Genomic DNA, 20025 nt, shown 5'->3' with positions numbered 1-20025 from the left:
CATTGTGCTTGCAAAACTTGACTGATAGTCTACCCATTGATTGCGTCAGGGAAAAAGAACTTGCCTGCCCCATTTATATGCAACAATGGCGGCTCGGGCGTCCAAATCCAAGATTTCGCACTCGAAACATCTTTATTGATTTGTACACCGGAGATTTGTCGTCCCATATTGAGTGCCTGATATACTGCATCGATATTGATATCACCACCGACTATGATATTGAATTTCATCGCACTGGCCTTGTTGAATTTGTTGCCATTAGCATTTGCATTGCCGAATCATATTGTGGCCAGAGAAACTTCGTCAAATGCTTCGGTCACAGCTCCACCGACTCGGTCTCACCCGACTAGTCTGCCGCATACCGCATACAATGGTACTGCGTCTGTTACTGGTGCGATTACTGCCACATCAGTTGGAACAGGCATTCCTTCCGGCAGCATTTCACCCAGCGAAACCACCTATCCTAGCGATGGGAAACTCCATAATGCCGAGCCAGCACCGTATGACCCCGCAGGAGGTGTTGGAACAAACGGGTCTATCCCGGTATATAACGCCAAGAGTGACTTTGACTACGAATCCTTGGTACGTTCAGAAGTCTCTATGGACAGGCTTTACACATTTCAAAGCAACCTGACAATATAGAACAGGCCCTTGCACTGTACCAAGCGTGGATTGAACTGGATCTATTCCAAGATGCATTGAACCGATTCTCAGTGGATGACTTCATGTCTGCCGGGCTGACATCCAAGGACCGAGATCTTATCGGGTTCATGGCCCAGCAGGAAGTCGGTCATGCAACTCTGATCAGCAACATGCTCGGCGCCGAAGCACCACAGCAATGTGCCTACATCTACCCATACAACACTGTGAACGAATTCCTTGACTTTGCCCAGAAGTTAACCCGCTTCGGGGAAGCCGGTGTATATGGCTTTCTAGCACATCTTAACTCACGAGAAGCAGCCACGCTCCTTACACAGTCCATCTCAACAGAAGCACGCCAGCAATTGATTTTCCGCGAGTTCCAGGGCCTCTTCCCCATGCCTGAATGGTTCGAAGTCGGAATTCCACAGTCCTGGGCCTGGACACTGCTTGCACCATACATTAGCTGGTGCCCGGAGAACCAGACCCGGCTTATATGGGAGAACTTCCCAGCCCTTAGAATTCTTAATCAACCTAGTCTGTCAAACAGAGGGAGTGGTGGTGACAACAGCTCCACGACTGTGAATGATACCATCAGCCCAGGAACGAACGTGGTTAGCGGTCGAAGAAAGAGATCGTCGAGCTCGGGTCGAAACTGTGGCGCGACTGTCACAACCGAAGATGTGGCACCACTTTCATATGCGGGCCGCTACGTCGCGTTGCAATGGGATAACCCGGGTAAAGCCGTGGGGCCCAACAACAGCTATGTTACTACCTCCAGCGCGCAGGCTGCCAAGTACGTCGTGTGGGTGTCGCAGCTTAATATAACGTACACGCCGCTGAGAGGCGCGAATGGGACAAATGCAACTCGAGGATATACTATCCAGCCAGATCTGCAGACTTACCAGGGTGATCCGGCGATCAATGGCACGATGTCTATTGCTATCACTGATTCAAAGCCGGTCTTGAGTCCGTTCAATATAAGCTTGATCAATCCGCATATTGTTGCTGGTCCGGCTATCTACCAGGCGGGTTGAATGATGCCCTGGAAGTTGATCGACTGCGGTTTTCGTGGGAGGCAGAGTCCAAAGTTGTTAAATGATGCTGAATGAACTTGGAAGGGGCGTGATGTTTGTTCACTGTTTGCTTTAGGCTCAAGTATTAATGTATAATGTATTTTCGGATTTCTCATTACCAGAGAATTGCAAATGAAGCTACTACTTGTGTGTGGTCTATAGATGCAGGATTGCGACATTATGTATTGATTCCCAGTGGCGTTAGGGTAACCACTAGGAGTAATTGCATATCGGCCAATGCCGCCAATTCTCCACTTTATGAGAAACGTGCTCAACGTCTCCACTATTCGCCTCTTCCAGTATGTCCAACCGAAGATCATATATTTTCGTTTAGACAATTAACAAAGATGCATTTGTTCACTTCCAATGTGCAATTTTGCCGGCCCACACCTGGGCAACAACATAGATAACTGAATTGGTTGAACTTGAAGAGCTGACTATGTACGGTGGACGCCGTGTTACATTCGACGACATTATGATGCGGCTTCCCGAATCATGTGCAAAGCCATCTAGCTGTGGAACAAATAGCAAACATTGAAACCGACTGGCCACTCGACCCCGACTCCGATTTCCTTCAGATGTCGACGGAGGGGCCGAAGAGAATCAATCCTAGCTCTTACATGCTGAAGAATTTGCGCCCGCCAGCCAGCGAAGAATACCAAGTAGTCATGTAATTAGGTAGTGTGTGAGTATGCTTCTAGTTGATTGCGTCATAAGTCAAGTCGTAGTCATGCATCGCTAAAGACAAAGCACCGCTGAATAAGGTATATGCAAAAATCATTAGAGGCCCTTTTGCCAATAATTGTTTAATCTGACCGCGACACACGACCAAATACTAATTCTCCAAAGAAGTAACCAACAAGCACAGCGAAGAAAAAACCGACATTCATAGTCATGACCGCAATCATCCTAAGTAAGGCAGTTAGTGAACCATGCCTGGGTTGAACTCTAGCACTCGGATTTTGTTTGCTCACAGTAAATATGCGATTCCTTGATGCACCATTCGTAATGCCGCTCGAGGCAGATTGACCGAAAGACGCCATGCTCCCACGAGATCCGCTTGAGTGGGTTGATCTTGTCCACCATTGATCAGAATCGAGTATCTCGCGTTCTTTGCGGCCCAAAACGCGTCGAGTTTTGACAGGGCAGTAGCCGAGCCTCGCCAGATCACAGCGAGGAAAAAGAGAAAGAACCATGAACCGACATAGCCCGCAGTGGTGGTTGGCATCCATGACTGGGAGAAGAGGACTGCGGACAGATTGTTGGTGTTGAATGCCATATCGGACATGCTGGACGAAGAAGTTGACGACATGGTCATGCTGGAAGCGGTGGTGGTGGCCGAAGACATATCCATGGCTGCGGTCAAGCTCAATCTGAGCTGAGAAGAGGGATTGATATGCGGGAAAGTCGTGAAAGATTAGATGTTGGAAGAACGGGAAAGGTGCCGAGATTATCCCTTGCGGAACAGAATCACACACGTGGATTGAGCGGGTTGACGAGAGCAATAGAGCAGATTAAACGCCACAGCGGGGGAGAAAAGTGTACTAGTAGAGATTATGCAAAGTAATAAAACAGATTTAGTAGAAGAAAAGAGAAAATGGAGTGAAATCCAAGGTTTCGTAAATTAACGTGAGGCTTGACCTCTGATTGGCCCGATTTCCAAACTCCCGCAAATGTGCTCAGAGCTAATCCCAAAACGGAAATAATCGCAAAAAAACGCTTGATCACAGTCAAGCAAAGTCAAGCAAAGTCAAGCTTCTATCTCCGCAATGACCGCCAATGGACCCACGCACTCCACGTTTACCACGAATTCGTTTCACGTCGAAGATATTATTAATCTCAACTTCGACTTTGCACATTCACTGATATCTCCCTCTCACCCCATCTTTCTCCCCCCCCATTCACATCACTCTTGAGTTATTGTTCCACGGACCACGAACCCAAGATGGATATGGACTCAAGCATGTCGGGGGGTCCCGACCTTACAGATGCGGGACTGGACATGTCCAATTACACTGTGGCCAATGATTTCCTAGCGGCCCTGTTGGATGACAGTACCCTCCAGCAAACCGATTATGCCATTGCCCGCGCCTTCTGGTATGGCATTGTCATTGTAATTGTGTTCGTGGGCGCAGCCCACTGGACTCAATGGGCTATCCTTAAATTACGGTCGGTTTATTGAAAATCATGTTATGAAGGCTTGTGAAATTAACGTGTAAATGTTGTAGATTGCGTGCCGCAGCAGCAAACCGTGCGCGACCTGCTAGTCCTTCAAACCCAGTCACATCTATGCTGGCTGGGTGTACAGCAGTCTTCCGAGAAGTCTCATACCACCAAATCACTTTCACAAACTCTTGGCTTCGGATCCCGACTATTGGATCCATTGTACTTATTTTGGGCTACTTTGGGTATATTATGGGCTTGCAATTCTTTGACGGCAACTATCCCGGGGCACAGCACTGGGCAGCAACAAGTATCCGGGCAGGTTGGCTCACCATTGCTCAATTCCCTCTAGTTCTCCTTCTTGCTGGAAAGCGGAACTTGATCGGATATGCCGTCGGTGTGTCGTATGAGCGCTTGCAGATTTTGCATCGGTGGGTGGCTAGAGTCATGCTATTGACTGCCACGATCCACGGTGCTGTTCAAACATATGGCTGGCATAAGTATGGTGTCATGAAGCTTGAATTTGACACGGATAGTTGCATTCCAACAGGTATGATTGAGCGCTTCTATCATTTGCAGAGTTGAGACTGACAGTTTTCAACAGGCTTTGCCACTTGGATTATTCTCGTATGGTTGGTTCTGTCAGCCAGCGCGCCAGTTCGCAACTGGCGTTATGAGATCTTTGTGGCCCAACATATCATAACGTTTATTGGGTTGGTCGTCGCTATATTCTATCACTTGCCATCCACTGCCCTGAGCTCAAGGTATGTATTCATCTCAAGAACCTCGCTTTCAATTTACTAAGACGTGTTAGAATTTACGCCTGGATCGGTGTCGGCATCTTCATCCTCGACCGCTTGATTCGCACTATCATATATACATATGTCAACGCCAAGCCCTCAAAAGCTACCATTACTGAACTTCCTGGTGACGTGACAAAGATCCGCATTTCATCCCCAAGAATCAAGAAGTGGAGCCCGGGACAACACGTCTTCTTGTCTATTCCCAAGCTCGGACTTGGACAGTCACACCCAGCGACCATTCTATCCACCCCCTCCTCCCATAACAACGATCTCGTCTTCATTCTACGAGCCCACCGCGGCTTTACTCGACGACTTCTTCAATCAGCACAATCCTCCTCGGCTAATCTACTGGAAAAGAGCGAGGACCAACGAACAGTCAGGCTTGAAGGGAAACACCTTTCTCTCATCGGTGGTCCGTATGGAGGTTCGCATTCTGATTTTGCGGCCTTTGACACTGTCTTCCTTATTGCCGGATCAACCGGCATAACTTTCACCCTCTCTATTCTTCTTGATATTGCACAGAGAGTCAAGACCCAAAAGCTGCCTGTCCGCCGTGTGGTATTTGCCTGGGTGATCAGAACAGTCTCATGCACAGAATGGATCGCCGATGAGTTACAGCAAGCAATCGAGTCACTTTTCAACGCCGGTATCGAAACCGAGGTGCGTTACTTTGTCACTTGTGATGCTGAGCCATCCGAACCGTCTGAGAAAAAGGTTGGATGCCCTTGCAAGAACACCGAAGGCCCATGCTGTTGCAGTGGCCTCGGTTCTTCGAGCCTTGATGTGATTCCCGATGAAATCGTTGCATCGAAGGATACAAAGGATATCATCTCATCGTCTGTTTCCAAAGAGAAGGGGACTCCCGCTTCCATCCCGGCCTCTAAGTTCACATCTGGACGGCCAAAACTCAAGCCTCTTCTCTGGGACTTGCTGGATCACGCTAGGGGCGAGACTGGTGTTGCGGTCTGTGGGCCCCTGGGACTGGTCAGCAACGTCAGGAACACCGTGGCCACTGTCAGCGAGGAACGGGGCTCAAATAAGGGCACCGGTGCCGAGGGAGTTTATTTGCATGCTGAGAGCTTTGCATGGTGATCTTACCGCCCATATTAGCATTGCGTGTTGTTTTTTTTTTGCATTGTAAATTGCTACGGACATGTGAGGCTTGCGAACTAATGACCTGTCACGAATACCTACGAATACCCAATTTTTGAATAATCAATAATATCGATTGATATAGTTATTGAAATTTCTTCCATAGTAATTTTTCTCCGGAAAAAAACTCAGTTTAGCCGAACATACTGAGATCTATCAATACCAATATTCAGATATGATATCTCCATATCTCCTCATCAATGATTGAAATGCCACACCTACAGTGTGGGATCCTCCAATAGTCACATCAAGAGAGAGGAGTCCCTTGACTAGTGTGTCGATTATTCGAGCTCCAGGATCATCACAGCCAGTAGGCTCATGGCCAACCACATTGTCCAAGGTATCGATGTTCGAAACACGCAAAAGAATGCTATGCTCGACGGCCTTGGCAAGTGCAGAAGTCATGAGACTAGGAGTGACATGGTATCCAATAATTGGAACCTCGGGGCTAAGCCCATTTAGAATATTGAAATTTGCCTCATTCGGCAGTGCAGACACGCTCTCGATTACTTGAGCGATTGACGAAACAGCAATCTGGCGGCACGATTGTAGCTCTGACTCAACACTCCAATTGCAAGATCGACCAATTTCGTCGATGAATGGTAATATTGTGTCGGCAAGCACAAGAATACCAAGGTTCCAGAACATGGTCATAGAAACTGTCATCAATGTAAGAGGCAGGTTCTGCTCGACTGTGGCTATAACTGTGCAGTAGACTTACCAGCAGATAATTTTGAAGCAAGAGAAATACCACCCAGACGCTGGGTGCAGTCATGCATGAAAGTCTGGAAAGTATCATGAAACAACTGAACATCCCTCATGACCTGATAAACCGCTTCGCAGATTTCCTTTGGAATGCAGGAAGACACATCGTCTAGCCTTAAAAGAGACTCTCTTATGTCAATAATTGCGCGCCAGATACAAAAAGAATGGGCTGTTGCAGCGTGACATATCGAGGGAATTCTTCTGTTGAGGTCACGTAAACCATGATAAACTGGTTGCACTCGAGCTGTAACATCATGCGTAACTAGAGAAAAATATCAGATTGAATACTTAATGTTCTAACAAGGCATCAGGATACTAACCGTTCCCACGCGCGAAAAGCGCTGGAAGTTTACACTCATGATTCGCCGTGAGTGCTGCGCCCAAATCTCGCATATATCCGCACCAACGAACAAGGCTTAGGCTAGCCTCGGCGAGTGCAGAATACTGAGAGAAAGGACCTAACGTGGTACAGTACTGCACGACAAGCTGGTTCAAAAGGCAAAGGGTTCGTAATCCGACGTCGAGGAATTCATGATCGGTCTCGGTCCCTAAACTGTCCCGGGCCTTGCTAGGAATTGCCGTGCCGTCAAACATAAAGATTGCAAGGACAACCCGAAAAGATTGGATGTTCTGACTCGCCAATACTCGAGATCTGACCCTGAACCATGTATCTGTGTATGCTTCCAAGGATGAATGTCGATTTGACGGGAGCTGAGAATCAGACGAAGATTGGGCTGAAGGCATCCATTGTAGTGCAAAGAGTCGAAGGGTGGCGTTCAAAGTTTCGTTAGACTGTCTTTGGGCAGCAGGATTTAATCTATTGCCGTAGAGACCTGCTAAGTGATCTAGAAACCGTGCACAACCGACTATGGTCATATTGCAAGCTCCTTCCCTGGCAGGCGTGACATTCATCCGTTGGTCACTGGCATGCAGATGCGCAGAGGGCTGATTTGACCCATGCGGTGAAAGAATCTGTGATTCTAAAAGCGTAGAGTCGGCATAGCTTTCATCCATCATACAATCTGTTTCTGGCGATGCTGGACTTGTAGAGATGGTGCTGCTTTCTAAGCGATACCGACGTTGCGTTGCGTACAAATTGCAATCGTAGTCCAGATACCTCAAAGCACAGCCACTAATGATAGTTTCAAAAATTCGCGCCAAGCGCGTGTCTAAGATTGTTTCATCGAGCTTGGAATTCAACAGATGTATCGGGCTGCGTCTTGAGACCCCGAGCAAAGAGCCCACACTCAAGGGCAGGCTATGGTTCTGATTGCGCAAATGCCTTGGAGCTAAGGCGACCTGCAGGAGGTTCTGATCCCTATCTGCCGTTGGAGATCTGGGACCAGAAATATAATCATCAGTCGGATAATTCAGATTCGAAGACGAGCCATTGTTACTGGAAGATGACGAATTATCGATATTGAGCCATTCGTCGAACACGTTTTCGCAGTTCAAGTGGGTTGAGTCAGTTGTTTCATCCGAGACTTCAAAACAGTTTGCTTCATCCTGGAATGTATTTGAAGTGGTGTTGTCTTGTTTTCGCTGCTTTCGGCGTGATTTTAAGTCCAGGCGAGATGTGGCAAAATTGAAAGTGCATTGATGTCCTAAGCGCTGGCAGTGCGCGCAAGCCGGACTTGAAATGTCTAATGTGACAAGTGGAAATGTACATCGGCGTTTTGATCGCCGACAGGGATCACAGCTGCTATTTTGGCGACGTTGTGGTACAGTCGTCAGTGTTCTTGATGGCACGCCATTGGACATTGTGTCCTGATTTGACGGCAAACATCGAACTGGTTATAAGGGCAATGTTCTGAAGATGCGGGGAGTGTCTTTAAATCAAAATGTCACCAAACAATTTCTAAAAATTCGAGGCCGAATAGAAACATGCAAATGGAAACATGTTAGAACTTGAAGGTATAACAAACAGTCCAAACTTGAGGATATCACCTTTCCGTGTATTCCCGGGGATGATATCCGAGAATACCCGAAAGCTACAGCATCTGCCGTCCCAGACCGCTTTAGGCTGCAGCCCTGCCAACTGGACTCGGAGTTATTTGACTTATTTCGGACTCGGAGTCCTAAATAGGACTAGTCAGACCGTCTAGCGACATCTACTAAGTCGGTACCATATGAGTCTATAAACTGTCTCTCTTTAATCTTGCAAGATGGAAATTCTCTTTCAACAATAACCTATATAGAGTACAGCTACCGGAGGATCCTCCTGGTATCATACGTCCGTTTAGTGCTATATCAGACGAGAGTCAGAAGACTCAAGACCAACGATGATAGCCCATACTCCAGCCAAGATCAAGACTCGGTTCCTAATAGTCTCAGATACACACGGACTTGACAGGCCACCAAAACCCGTCTCGAGTCAATACGCAGATGTTGCAATTCACTGTGGAGACCTCACCGAAGAGTCTAAAATCGATGAGTACAGGGCCACCATCCAATATCTTCAGGCCCTAAATGCTCCTCTCAAACTAGTGATAGCCGGGAACCATGATCTTACCTTGGATACTCCGGCCTTTCACCAAAAGATAGCGGAAGTACGACCATCCTTAGATCCCAAATTGGTGGAGAAAGTATACGGTCGCGATGGTGATGCGAGAAAATTGCTTGATAGTGCCACTGGAATTAATTTTCTTGATGAAGGCAGACATTCGTTCCGCTTACAGAACGGTGCATTTCTGAATATTTACGCCAGTCCATACACCCCATCTTACGGCGACAGGGCTTTCCAATATAAGCCAGATCTTGGCCATGAATTTTCCATTCACAACGTCGACGTCGTAATGACGCATGGCCCGCCTAAGGGTATCATGGATTATACTCATTCTGGCCAGCGAGCAGGTTGTCCATATCTCTTTGAAGCAGTAAGCTTAGCCAGACCCAAGATGCATTGCTTTGGTCACATTCATGAAGGATGGGGTGCAAAGCTTGTTACTTGGCGCCCAAAGCCTAGTCAGAAGCCTTCTCACTTGACTGATATCGACAACGGAAAGTCTGTGCTTATCGACAAACTTTCGACGCTGAGAGGCCCTAAAAGCCTCTCTATGACAAGCCACTGCCATGGAGACTCAAATCAGCTCGAGTCTGGGTCTCAAACGCTTTTTGTTAATGCTTCAATTGAAGGTGGGGGGCCCTTTACAATACAACCACCATGGCTTGTTGATATTGAGCTTCCACCTGCGAGTGACTAATATAACTGGCTGCCTACTAGTACAGCAGACATAGCTTCAAATGTTGTTGGTGTTTGTCAGATACAGTTGACATTGTCCACCAGTACCTCTCATTCAATTTTCTCTTTGTAAATTGACAACGTATCCACGTAACACAGATCATTGCTTGTAAAGCAAAGTAATGGCACTAATTAATCACGTAGCTTTTCGTGGTCGGACTTACCGCACCCAAAACGAAGGCATCGGAAGTATGGAATTTAGTAATTGGCCTTATTGCCAGCACTTATTTGCTTAGCTTTCGAAAAAGCAACTTGCACTTGCCAGATTTTGGGCGTATAACGGCGCCTAGAACAGGAGCCATATCTTCCCGCCTGGCGCCATTTGGAAGCCGAACATCATATTGATGGAGCAATGTTGCGGTCATCATCTTCAATTCGACAGTGGCAAGACTTAGAGAAGTCAGTTTTCCAATGAAATCCAGGTGGTATTTAGAATAGTCCACGTGTTGAACATACTTTATTCCCACACAGATACGAGACCCATATCCGAATGGAATCCAGGCATCTTTCATCGCCTGCAGTCTTTCCTCATTCTTAGTCTCCCAGCGCGCAGGTGAGAAAGTGTCGACATCATCGCCGTATATTTCGACGTTGCGGTGGAGTGAGAACTGTTGGATGCCAATCTGTGTGTTTCCGGGCAGGTGATAAACTTTGTCACCGACTGTGATAGCCGTACGTGTAGACGCTGGCGTGCATCTTTGCTGGATACTACCGGGACCGGGACTGTACATTCGTAAAATTTCACGGGCGCAGCATTCCAAAAATGGGAGGCTGCAGACATCCTTGAAGGAGAACGGATAAGGAAGTGTGCATATTTCACTCCGGAGCCGGTCTTGGTAAGCTTTGTGCTCAGGCAAAGCGAGCGTGTGCAGCATGTATATGATAGAAGCACCCGTGGTATCGGCCCCTGAGATGGTCAGTTCAGGGCCCATTCTATGTACTCATTGGCACAAAAGCCAAATTCATTCAACCATACCTGCTCCAATATGATCACAACATTCACTTAGAACATGCCCTTCCAGTATCGATTTTCCGAAAGTAGGCTGCCGGTACATACAACCCAATGTGGACTTTTCATCTTTGAGCTCGGATGCGTTTGCAAAGGCGTGATCGAATTTCTCCTTTACAACGTTATCGAAGTCAGAATGATTCCCCCGAAGCGCATATTGAAGATCCCGTGAAAGGAGTTTCTTCAGTGGCCAGAAGCTGAGGATTTCAAACATCCTTTGCAGACGATACATTGGTGCAGCGATAACCAAATTGTTGCTGAGACTCTTCGTGGTCTCGACGTTCTTTCCATCCAACGTGAGAAAACTTTCGCCGAGGACCATGAATGTGACATTATCCAAAGCGAATCGGATAGCAATTGCAAAAAGATCGGTCACTGAGCCGGCGTCATCATCGATCAATCGTGTCACTTTATCCAGACGATTTCGGATAAAATTAAGGAGAGATTCATTGCCCATGATTGAGCTCATGGTATACACCTTGGCTGTTGCTCGACGTCGTTCCCGATGTTCATTTTTGTAGCGAGAGGAGAATGCGCAGGGGTAACCAAAGTTGTCAAATCGCGCGGCGGCTGGAGGTTTTGGGAATGCGGAGGAGACCCCATAGATCGTGGCAAGATTCTTCGAATCATTGATGACGATTTCAGACGGACCTACTCGAACAATGGGGCCATACTGGCGATGTAATTCTTCGACATGACTGCTAGCGCGTTCTTGGAGGTACTTTATGTCCAGATACCAAGATGAGAGGGCCGTAAGCTTTGGTCCAGGGATTTTTGATAGCGGCGATAGAAAGAGAGGATAGATGAGGAAATGAAATACAGTATAGGCTGCAAGAATTCCGAGAATGTTGAGGTATTGGTCTTCCAAAGTCACTAAAAGAGGATCCATATCTGGAATCAACAAATGCATCAGATATTGACGACAGTATTTTGAGTTCCAGTTCAATTGGCAAGAACTACAGTTGATGGAACTTAATGATTTTATAGGTCATGAGGCTATTCAGAATCCATGAAGCTGAGCGGGGTCCGCGGATTCCCTTTATCTACATTTCTCCATGGACTAGGCGATTTTGGGAGAAAAGCAGGGCCTTATCTGCCACCATAAATTGGGCTTGGTTTTTCTGCCACACTGTTTGGCAATATTACCACATCCTTTGTTTCCAACTTAGCAAGGCTACGCGCGCTCCAAGAACGCCAAGACTAATCCCATTGGTCGATTTTTGTGCCTCCCAAAATACCGGCGTGGAACTAATTTTCTGTAGTATTTATAAAGCTGTTTCATCTATCATTTAAATATTATTTACCAGTGAATTATATCGATAGGCCTGATAAGATCAGTCTATTATGTTCTACTTGAATGGTAATTAACATTTGAAGGATTGATCCGCCTGTAATACCTCTGACTGCTCAAGATCGGTCTGGGGCCCTTTTGCCAGGTTTGCCCCCTAGGTTGGTTAAAGAGGCATCTGTGGCTGGGGCCCAACTTGGGGGTTGAAAGCACAGTAATGTGCCACGTCTGCCCCGCCCAATAGCCATCTCGCCAACAACCACATCCCAGTGCTTAAGATTCTTCATATCTGTTACTGAACGCAATCTGCATGAAAATTTTGCAAGGGAAATTGACGACTTCATACAAAGGGTAAAAATTGATTGAATTTTCGACAAGGCCTTATTCTTGCATTTTGCAACTTCGCAAATATTCAGAATTAGCTAACGTTCTAGACTGGATTAACCTGAGGCTTATACTCCCCACCAGACGTCTTGCCATCAGTCTTCTTCTTAATAATCAACGTATCCGGATCAAAGTCCTCCAGCATACGGACCTGCATCTCAAGATCAGCAAACGACACCTATGACGGAATTCACGCAAGAGAAAAGTGCCTCACATTCACAACGAGAAACTTGGGCGAAGTGGGCTCATCTGGAAATTGAATGAAGCAGCTGCTACCACAATCCCCGCAAAATCGGTGCAGGGCAAATCTACTCGCACACTGGTAACTCTTCAGCACTTCCTTGCCACTCTCGAGAGTGAAATCCGCGTTGTTGGGGTAGACGACCAGATAGCCGTTTCTGCTGCAGATCGAGCAGTTGCAGCTGACAACTGGGTGCTCGTGTAGAGGCGGGGAAAGAGTGAAGCTGAACCGAACGGCCCCGCAGTGACAGTTTCCCTTATGGGAACTGCTTTCGGAGGTTGGGGTTGGTTGGGGGTTGTGCATTGTGGTATTTTTGTTTGTTTGGTTGGATATCTTGGAGGTCTCGCTGTTTTGCTTCACAAGGTACTCGGGGAGCTGGTTGCTTTTAAGGGAATTTCATCTGGTTAAAATCGAGCATATAAGCCTAGTAAGCGGCTTGTAGCCTTGTCACCTGGGTATATTTTACCTAGCAGATTAATTGGTTGGATTGTTTGGCCTTTGGGCCTTGGGGGCTGGAATTCGAACTCTATTTCACCAATACGAACTACTTCGATCAATTGATGAATTACTCCTCTCAGCACACCAGCTCTGTTTCAGCTGCGCCTGAATCCTGGGTACATATTGTTCGGGATCCGTGGGGAAGGGCCTTTGAGGCAGGTTAACTCTAAACTGCTTCACTCCGCTATGCATCCACCTTACCCGCAGAGCGGGAACCCGCTATTCGTGCCAGTCGGTGATGGGACGGAGTAATGCTCATTCGCCTGATCAGGCAAAGAAAGATCAATTTGGAGGCAATAATAGCCGACACGGTCGGGACACCTGAGTTGCAACCACGCCGTGCATTCTCTGTCAACGAAAAGGAGGCCCTTTCGCCATTTGTGTGAGAATAGCTTGCCCGGCCGTAAACATTTGAATATTGATAAGCACTGGATAAGTTCAACTTTACCAAAAAAAACACATATTCTAATGCGCATTTTCGGGAAGTAACATTAGTAGGAGTGGAGGGGTACCTAGTAATGAAGTATTTACATATCATGATCCTTGAAAGAAAGCCATTTATCTCTTGGGCTTTACATTGATCCAGCTTCCAAAATTTAAACCTCCCCTGCTGCACGACGAAGGCAGCCCACAATAAAGCCCGTATCGCTCATGAATGGTGAGTGGCCTTCCTCGCATTCTTCAACATCGACCACACCGCCAGCCTGAGCAATCATCCGACCTTGCACGCTTACCGGCAAAGCACGGTCATTCTTGCACTTGATGTAGGTGACCGGAAACTCCAGGAAAGGCGAATATGTCACCGGTACCGACAATGGACCACTAGGATACGAGCCCAGGAGATCAAGGGCTTCCTCTATCTCGTCGGGGCTACACCCATCGTAGAAGACCCCCCGAACTACATCTTTGTCCAAAATCATAGCACCGTCCTAGTTTCAACAAGTTAGGCCGATTGATTTCATGATAGATTAATTCAATACTCTGAAATTTTGAAATTTGTCTTACCTCAGTAGTGCTCATCTGCGCATGCTGCGAGTTGAAGCTTTTCCGTTGTGCTTCAGCTACCTCCTCTTCTGGAGTAGCGGGCGCCATCTGGCCAAAGAAGTTTTGGTCCTTGGGCATCATGATAGCGCACATATATACCAATCGAATCACAGCCGACGAAGAACCTTGCTTGTTTCTATCATCTCTTCCCAGGCCCTTCACAGCTTCGGACATGGCAACGCCACCAAACGAGTGAGCGATTGTGATAACGTCTCTACCCGCGTTCAGGTACTCCATGATCACTCGGCGGACTTCGGCGGCATCTTGGTCCCAGGAAGGGAGTGGGGGGCTGGAGTCGACACAGGGCATAGTTACGCCGACAGCTTCGTAGCCAATAACTGCAAGTGCGTCGATGAGCTTTTGGTAGTGCTTGGGTCGGTGCCATGCGCCGGGCACGATGACGATGACTGGCTTAGACATTTTGGAGGGGGGTTCTTTGAAATGGGAACGAAGTAATGGGAAAATCAAGGTGAATAATTAGTTTATCTGCGATGGGGGTTTTGAGAAATATTTATACGAAGCTGGGTTCTTGGATTAGAGGGCAATCCATGGATGTAATTGGTCGAGTCGAGGCATCGGCTCCGATGAACGTCGGTTCCGCTGCTATGTGGATCCACTTTGGAAGGGGGGAGGTGGTGAAGAAAAACGACAACACTGGTGAATTCTGTCCATAGATTCGATTTGAAGATTGCACAAATTGATTTTATTGTCTGTAAAGCTCAACGCAGGTGTGATGTGAAAGAAAAAAATGGTAGATATGGATTTGGTGAAAATGTTGCGATGTTCTTTAGTAAACGATTCAATGTTGGAGACAGTTCTATGAACAGTATTAAAATCAGCAAAAAACATCAATACATGCAGTCTTCTCTGAATTTGCAGAAGTTCAAAGCGGACATGTTCGAAGAGCAGGTACATATTCAATAGTACCGATAAAGCAAATGTGAAAAAAAAAACGCAAGCCAATCGTTACTCTATTTGTATGTCTTCTTGAGATAGAACCAATCAATCTATCGTGAAAGCCGCATTCTTATCAATCTTAAGAAGATTGTATATGTGAGAAGGCACTACAGCCTCGACACTGTAGCCTTTTTCTCGTGGCGCTGTGGTCGTAAATTGGGCCAGAGTCCGTTCCATTGGTCGCAAGAGGTGACTTTTTCGATGGTGGTAGTGCGATCGAACAAAGCACGGAAAGCTTCCTCTTCCGATCGCCAGCGATCCAGCTCGGGGCGCAACCAAAGGGAGATAAGCTCTGCAGTTTCACGGGGAGTTTCTTGGGGAATGAGGTGCCCAGCTTGTTCCAAAAAAGCTTCCCGAACACGACCATTCGCAACGCCTCCACTGCCACCCAGCCCCGTACCGGTATGTTTGATCTTATCTGCTCTTAGAGCAGGAAGAGAGATATTTGATCGACCACCAAATATGTAAAATGTGCTTGGTCTGAGAAAAGGAAGCTGCGCAAAGATTTGAGGTGGCTCGGGGCGGTAAAACCGGGATGACTCTGGTATGTTCTTATCAAGGTCTGGATGTGTTTCGTGGCTGCCACGACAGCCTGCATGGTCATATATCGGCCTTGTAAAGGAAAATACTTCTTGATGACGAGTGGTTGTCAGCGTAACCGGCGGACCGTCTGCATCGGTGTCGGGTAGTATTTCATCGTGCAAAGGGTAGGTCATTGTGGGGGTATCGCGTAGGCCGAACTTGATCCATTTCTCGAGCACTCGTGGGTCCCAGCCTTGGTAAAATCGACTGCGTTGGAAGCTTTCGGCTGCTGCTTTGCGGGAAGGCCATTGGTCGCGTCGGACTATGGAAAGTCCTGAAAATTGAGTGGCCATTTCGCTGAGTTCGATATACCGGTTTTCTTTAAGTGGCGTTCTCTCGCGTTGGATGATGGGGTCTATGAGGATAATGCTGTGAAGAAGCCGGGGATGCATCAAGCTTAGATGCGCTCTAAGAAAGTGAGATGTTAAAAAAATGAGAGTAGATTGGTTGAAGGGCTTCTCTTACAAATGAAAGCCGCCCATACTGTGTCCAACACCAATTATTGGTTGTGGCATCTCGGATTGTTTGAGGTTGACAAGATGGAGAAGGTCGCGAGAATGATCAAACCAATTTGCTTTCCCCCCTGCTAGTTAGCCTAGCTCGGATTATAATTGGATGTTCATTTTGGAAGACGACCCGAGTTGAACATACAGTCGTTTCCTAGGACTCCTTCATTAAGGACACCACTTTGCCCCTGATTTACTACATCCGCAATCCAAATCGCTCGGATACGGAAACCCTGGGACTTTGAACAACGGTAAAGATCTTCCCAGAGAGGTTCGTAAAGTTCCTAAATGACAATTAGTATTGCAAATCTCCGACTGACCCGATGGATCCAGACGTTTTCTCCCTTTAGTAGTCTGGGTACTTTACCTTGGGAAGCCCATTGGCGTGCGCAGCCAGTATAGTCACGTCACCATGTTGCGGGGTCAGATTGTCGATTGGGATGTATTGTTTGACTGACAACTCCAAAACATCGGTTTGTCCATTTATGGTGGCTCCAGGGTATTCTCTAATGTACTGACAAGGAACAACGTGTTCAATGACGTGGAACAGATTAGCAGTGGAAGGCATCATTGTTGATGAGTTTTATGTTTATGGTAGGTAGGATCCCATAAACAAGCTTAAACCGTGGAAACATCAAAGAAACTTGAGAGATTTGAGTGTTCGATCAGTATATATAGGAAATTTTGTGAATAAAATGGCGGCATCTCTGTCTCCAAAGAGCTCGGCGGCTTTGACCCAGCTGACATCAGAAAATAGCTTAATTAAAACGATTTACTGTATTGGGGAATTGTTTCGACTTTCGATTGGAAGGTTGAATCTCTGGTCGCAAATAGCCGAAGACGGCGGATCGCTCGATAATTGTGAAGAAAGGGAGGCATGGAGCGACCTAAGCTCTAAGCCTCTAACGTTGTAAGTGGAGAATGAACTAAAGGCAATATTAAGAGAGGGGGGCAGATAGAGAAATGACAGAACTCAGAAGCACATGTGCAGCTGAAGAACTGAGCACTGTGGACTCTGGAGTCAGCTGATCACCACGCCTCAATAGAGTCAATAAATGTGAGGATCTAAATAGTACCAAACACCTTGAAGTATCGACGGCATCATTTCCAAAAAACGGCCGGGCTACGTACATATGGCAAAGTTTGCTTGCCTACTAGTAGGCTTCAAAATCATCGGCAAAGATCTCAGCTGAGATGAAATTGATAACTCAAGGCGAAAAGTAGCGGTGAAAATAGTCATAGGCGAAGAGCGAGGAATTGAGAAAATTGGGATAGAATTTGGGATTTGTGAAAAAGGAAACGGAACCACAAGGAGTAAAGTGGGGACGAGTCATCGTTCTGGGCTCTGGGCTCTGGACTCTGGGGTGTGTGCAGTAAACATTCCCGGTATAGCGGATACCTATACCTTACGAGTTATGTGATTTAAGAAAAGGGTAGTTGATAGATTAGATAGGTACCGTACTGAAATCTTCCGGAAATTGAACGGCTCTGTAGGACTCGTAAGGGGACACCACTTCCGAGACTCGACCTTCTTGGCATTTTCTCTTGTCCAGAGCTTGAATGTTAGTTAGAGTCTAGACTACGCCTACGACAACTGTTCCTAAACCGGTAACCGGTGGTTGGCAGTCTTTGACTCTTTGCCCTGAAACCCCTACAATAGTAAATTCGGGGGATTGGACATGCTGCCGCATGCATCTCCGTGCGTCAGTGATCGATCGATCAATTCAATGCTGATTGACGAGGATTGGCAGAGAATTCTTATTCTTAGCTCCCCTTTGCCCCCAGCCAGATCTTCTATTTTTTTTTTCCCTTTTTCCTTTTTTTTCCCTTTTTTCTTCCTTCTTTCTTCTTTTTGTCTTCTTTTTGTCTTCTTTTTGTCTTCCTTTTTTTAATTTTTTTTTTTTGTTATTCATTTTTAATTTTTTTTATTCTTATTTATTTTTATTCTTATTTACTTTTATTCTTATTTATTTTTATTCTTATTTATTTTTATTCTTATTTATTTTTATTCTTATTTATTTTTATTTTTATTTTTTTTGGTCCCTTTATTCTTGAATGTTAGCTCCCCTGTACCCCTAGCTAGATTTATTTTACTATTTTTTCATCTTTTTTTCATCTTTTTTTTTTCTTCCTTTTTTTCATTCTTTTTTTTTTTTTCCTTTTTTTTCCTTTTTTTTCTCTTTTTCCCCTGGGTTCGGAAGAGTTCAGCCATGAGTTTAATTTACGGAGCACGAACAAACGAGGGAGGCCGTGGGTAATGATTCCGAATGACCTTTGTCAATCCATCAGGGATTAGCGCCTAGAGACAGGTACTATGTCATGAAAAACCCCATTTGGCCCCATGGACCACAAGAAATATCTATTAATCTATTGGTGTAAGTGACTGAGTCCAAGCTTCTGTTCTTAACGACTACTCGGTACTCGGGGAAACCGACAGAGCTACAAAAGAAATACATTCAAGTTGGTACGGCCAGTGCGTGAAGGGCAAGACATATCAGAATGAATGATCCGATGAGGAAAATTTGGTTGCTGCCAAAAAAGCCACCATGTGCCATGTGGAGAATGGACCCTCGGGCCTCAGGTACATCCTGAGATCTCTATGTAGTGAGATTCCCGGAGTGCTAAGTCCTGGGTGCCGGGACTCCCGACCCACCACATCGATACCCGCCGCCTAGGAACGCGCGACCTTCTTTTACAAAGTAGGCACATACGCCTATCTGTCGTCGTTCCCAACCGTCCATTGCCTACCAAATAGCCACCTATAGGGAAATGCCCTCCCTCACTCCTGAAAATGCCTTTATTGTCCCCAGCTTCTCCCATCTACAAAATTTACCAGTCCAACCCTTCTTGAGAAACCCTCCACCAACACTTTAACCTTGGCTGACGGGGTGTTTCAATGTCCCTTGCAAGCTGTCCATGTGGTTGCTCCTACTATCCGCCGGCTACACCACTTGACTGGACCCACGACTCTCCAAATGCATCGACCGACTGCCATCTCATACCACTAGCTGCACAACCAGAGTCGCAATGGCAAACCCTCGAACCAGGCATGCCCGATCTCCCAATCGATATCGTGGGTGAAACCGCACCACACTGGTCTTGTTGGCCATATGCCGACCCCTGGCCGTACACTAATAATGCCCTTCTCACGATGAATCATGGCGCATCTCCCGACATAGTTCAACCTCCAGGCTTCGAAGTAATGGACCACCAACCAACGCTTCTCGACACCAGTGTCTATTCCCAGGGTCAAAAATCAGACCACGGTGACGTCATACAGTTTGGAGAAACAACATTGGATCCCCCCCTGGATGTCGTTTCACCCTGTTCTGAAACATTCAAATGCGAGTGGGAGAATTGTTCGTTTCTCGGGACGTTCGGATGCAAGACCGATCTGGTGGATCATGTTGGAAAGCACCATACATCTCGCATGACGGGCAGATGCCAATGGAAGGACTGTTCCTGCCCCACAATCTTCAGTCGCAGCGGCGACTTGAAGCGTCACACCGAAACGCAGCATACATGCCGCACCATGCATCGATGTCCTCTCCCAGAGTGCGAGTCCGAGTACAATAGGCGTGATAACCTGCGGAAGCACTGGCGAACAAAACATGAGAGACTTGCAGGCACATTGACGCTTGAAGAATACATATCGCTTGATGTTAGTCTGCCATAGA

General features: G+C 46.7%; 11 protein-coding genes across 11 annotated transcripts; 4 read left to right on the top strand and 7 right to left on the bottom strand.

The window, feature by feature from the left end:
* Window positions 1-213: 213 nt before the first annotated feature.
* On the top strand, window positions 214-1676 carry N7466_002247 (ferritin-like domain-containing protein; the record flags this gene model as incomplete). The annotated part of the gene is made up of 2 exons (XM_057161645.1): window positions 214-582; window positions 648-1676. The coding sequence occupies 2 exons, from the start codon at window positions 214-216 to the stop codon at window positions 1674-1676; spliced, it is 1398 nt and encodes a 465-aa protein (XP_057024930.1).
* Window positions 1677-2521: 845 nt separating this feature from the next.
* Window positions 2522-3069, bottom strand: N7466_002246 (copper transporter family protein; the record flags this gene model as incomplete). The annotated part of the gene is made up of 2 exons (XM_057161644.1): window positions 2522-2624; window positions 2690-3069. The coding sequence occupies 2 exons, from the start codon at window positions 3067-3069 to the stop codon at window positions 2522-2524; spliced, it is 483 nt and encodes a 160-aa protein (XP_057024929.1).
* Window positions 3070-3660: 591 nt separating this feature from the next.
* N7466_002245 (ferric reductase family protein) lies at window positions 3661-5773 on the top strand (the record flags this gene model as incomplete). The annotated part of the gene is made up of 4 exons (XM_057161643.1): window positions 3661-3884; window positions 3944-4428; window positions 4483-4642; window positions 4693-5773. The coding sequence occupies 4 exons, from the start codon at window positions 3661-3663 to the stop codon at window positions 5771-5773; spliced, it is 1950 nt and encodes a 649-aa protein (XP_057024928.1).
* Window positions 5774-5989: 216 nt separating this feature from the next.
* N7466_002244 (uncharacterized protein) lies at window positions 5990-6481 on the bottom strand (the record flags this gene model as incomplete). Its single annotated transcript, XM_057161642.1, has 1 exon — window positions 5990-6481. One exon carries the CDS (start codon window positions 6479-6481, stop codon window positions 5990-5992), a length of 492 nt encoding a protein of 163 aa, XP_057024927.1.
* Window positions 6482-6913: 432 nt separating this feature from the next.
* Window positions 6914-8359, bottom strand: N7466_002243 (Zn(II)2Cys6 transcription factor domain-containing protein; the record flags this gene model as incomplete). Its single annotated transcript, XM_057161641.1, has 1 exon — window positions 6914-8359. The coding sequence occupies one exon, from the start codon at window positions 8357-8359 to the stop codon at window positions 6914-6916; it is 1446 nt and encodes a 481-aa protein (XP_057024926.1).
* A 521-nt stretch (window positions 8360-8880) lies between these two features.
* On the top strand, window positions 8881-9801 carry N7466_002242 (metallophosphatase domain-containing protein; the record flags this gene model as incomplete). Its single annotated transcript, XM_057161640.1, has 1 exon — window positions 8881-9801. The coding sequence occupies one exon, from the start codon at window positions 8881-8883 to the stop codon at window positions 9799-9801; it is 921 nt and encodes a 306-aa protein (XP_057024925.1).
* A 262-nt stretch (window positions 9802-10063) lies between these two features.
* N7466_002241 (uncharacterized protein) lies at window positions 10064-11737 on the bottom strand (the record flags this gene model as incomplete). Its single annotated transcript, XM_057161639.1, has 2 exons — window positions 10064-10746; window positions 10897-11737. The coding sequence occupies 2 exons, from the start codon at window positions 11735-11737 to the stop codon at window positions 10064-10066; spliced, it is 1524 nt and encodes a 507-aa protein (XP_057024924.1).
* Window positions 11738-12566: 829 nt separating this feature from the next.
* Window positions 12567-13064, bottom strand: N7466_002240 (GFA family protein; the record flags this gene model as incomplete). Its single annotated transcript, XM_057161638.1, has 2 exons — window positions 12567-12698; window positions 12735-13064. 2 exons carry the CDS (start codon window positions 13062-13064, stop codon window positions 12567-12569), a joined length of 462 nt encoding a protein of 153 aa, XP_057024923.1.
* Window positions 13065-13855: 791 nt separating this feature from the next.
* Window positions 13856-14723, bottom strand: N7466_002239 (alpha/beta hydrolase; the record flags this gene model as incomplete). The annotated part of the gene is made up of 2 exons (XM_057161637.1): window positions 13856-14188; window positions 14265-14723. The coding sequence occupies 2 exons, from the start codon at window positions 14721-14723 to the stop codon at window positions 13856-13858; spliced, it is 792 nt and encodes a 263-aa protein (XP_057024922.1).
* A 644-nt stretch (window positions 14724-15367) lies between these two features.
* Window positions 15368-16919, bottom strand: N7466_002238 (alpha/beta hydrolase; the record flags this gene model as incomplete). The annotated part of the gene is made up of 4 exons (XM_057161636.1): window positions 15368-16250; window positions 16308-16425; window positions 16494-16632; window positions 16716-16919. The coding sequence occupies 4 exons, from the start codon at window positions 16917-16919 to the stop codon at window positions 15368-15370; spliced, it is 1344 nt and encodes a 447-aa protein (XP_057024921.1).
* Window positions 16920-19244: 2325 nt separating this feature from the next.
* Window positions 19245-20024, top strand: N7466_002237 (uncharacterized protein; the record flags this gene model as incomplete). The annotated part of the gene is made up of 1 exon (XM_057161635.1): window positions 19245-20024. One exon carries the CDS (start codon window positions 19245-19247, stop codon window positions 20022-20024), a length of 780 nt encoding a protein of 259 aa, XP_057024920.1.
* Between the last annotated feature and the right edge of the window lies 1 nt (window position 20025).

The sequence above is a fragment of the Penicillium verhagenii genome, assembly GCF_028828195.1.
Source record: "Penicillium verhagenii strain IBT 33310 chromosome Unknown utg000003l_segment0_segment0, whole genome shotgun sequence".
Lineage (NCBI taxonomy): Eukaryota > Fungi > Ascomycota > Eurotiomycetes > Eurotiales > Aspergillaceae > Penicillium > Penicillium verhagenii.
The sequence above is the reverse complement of the archived record's forward strand: the minus strand, read 5'-3'. Positions and strand labels throughout refer to the sequence as shown.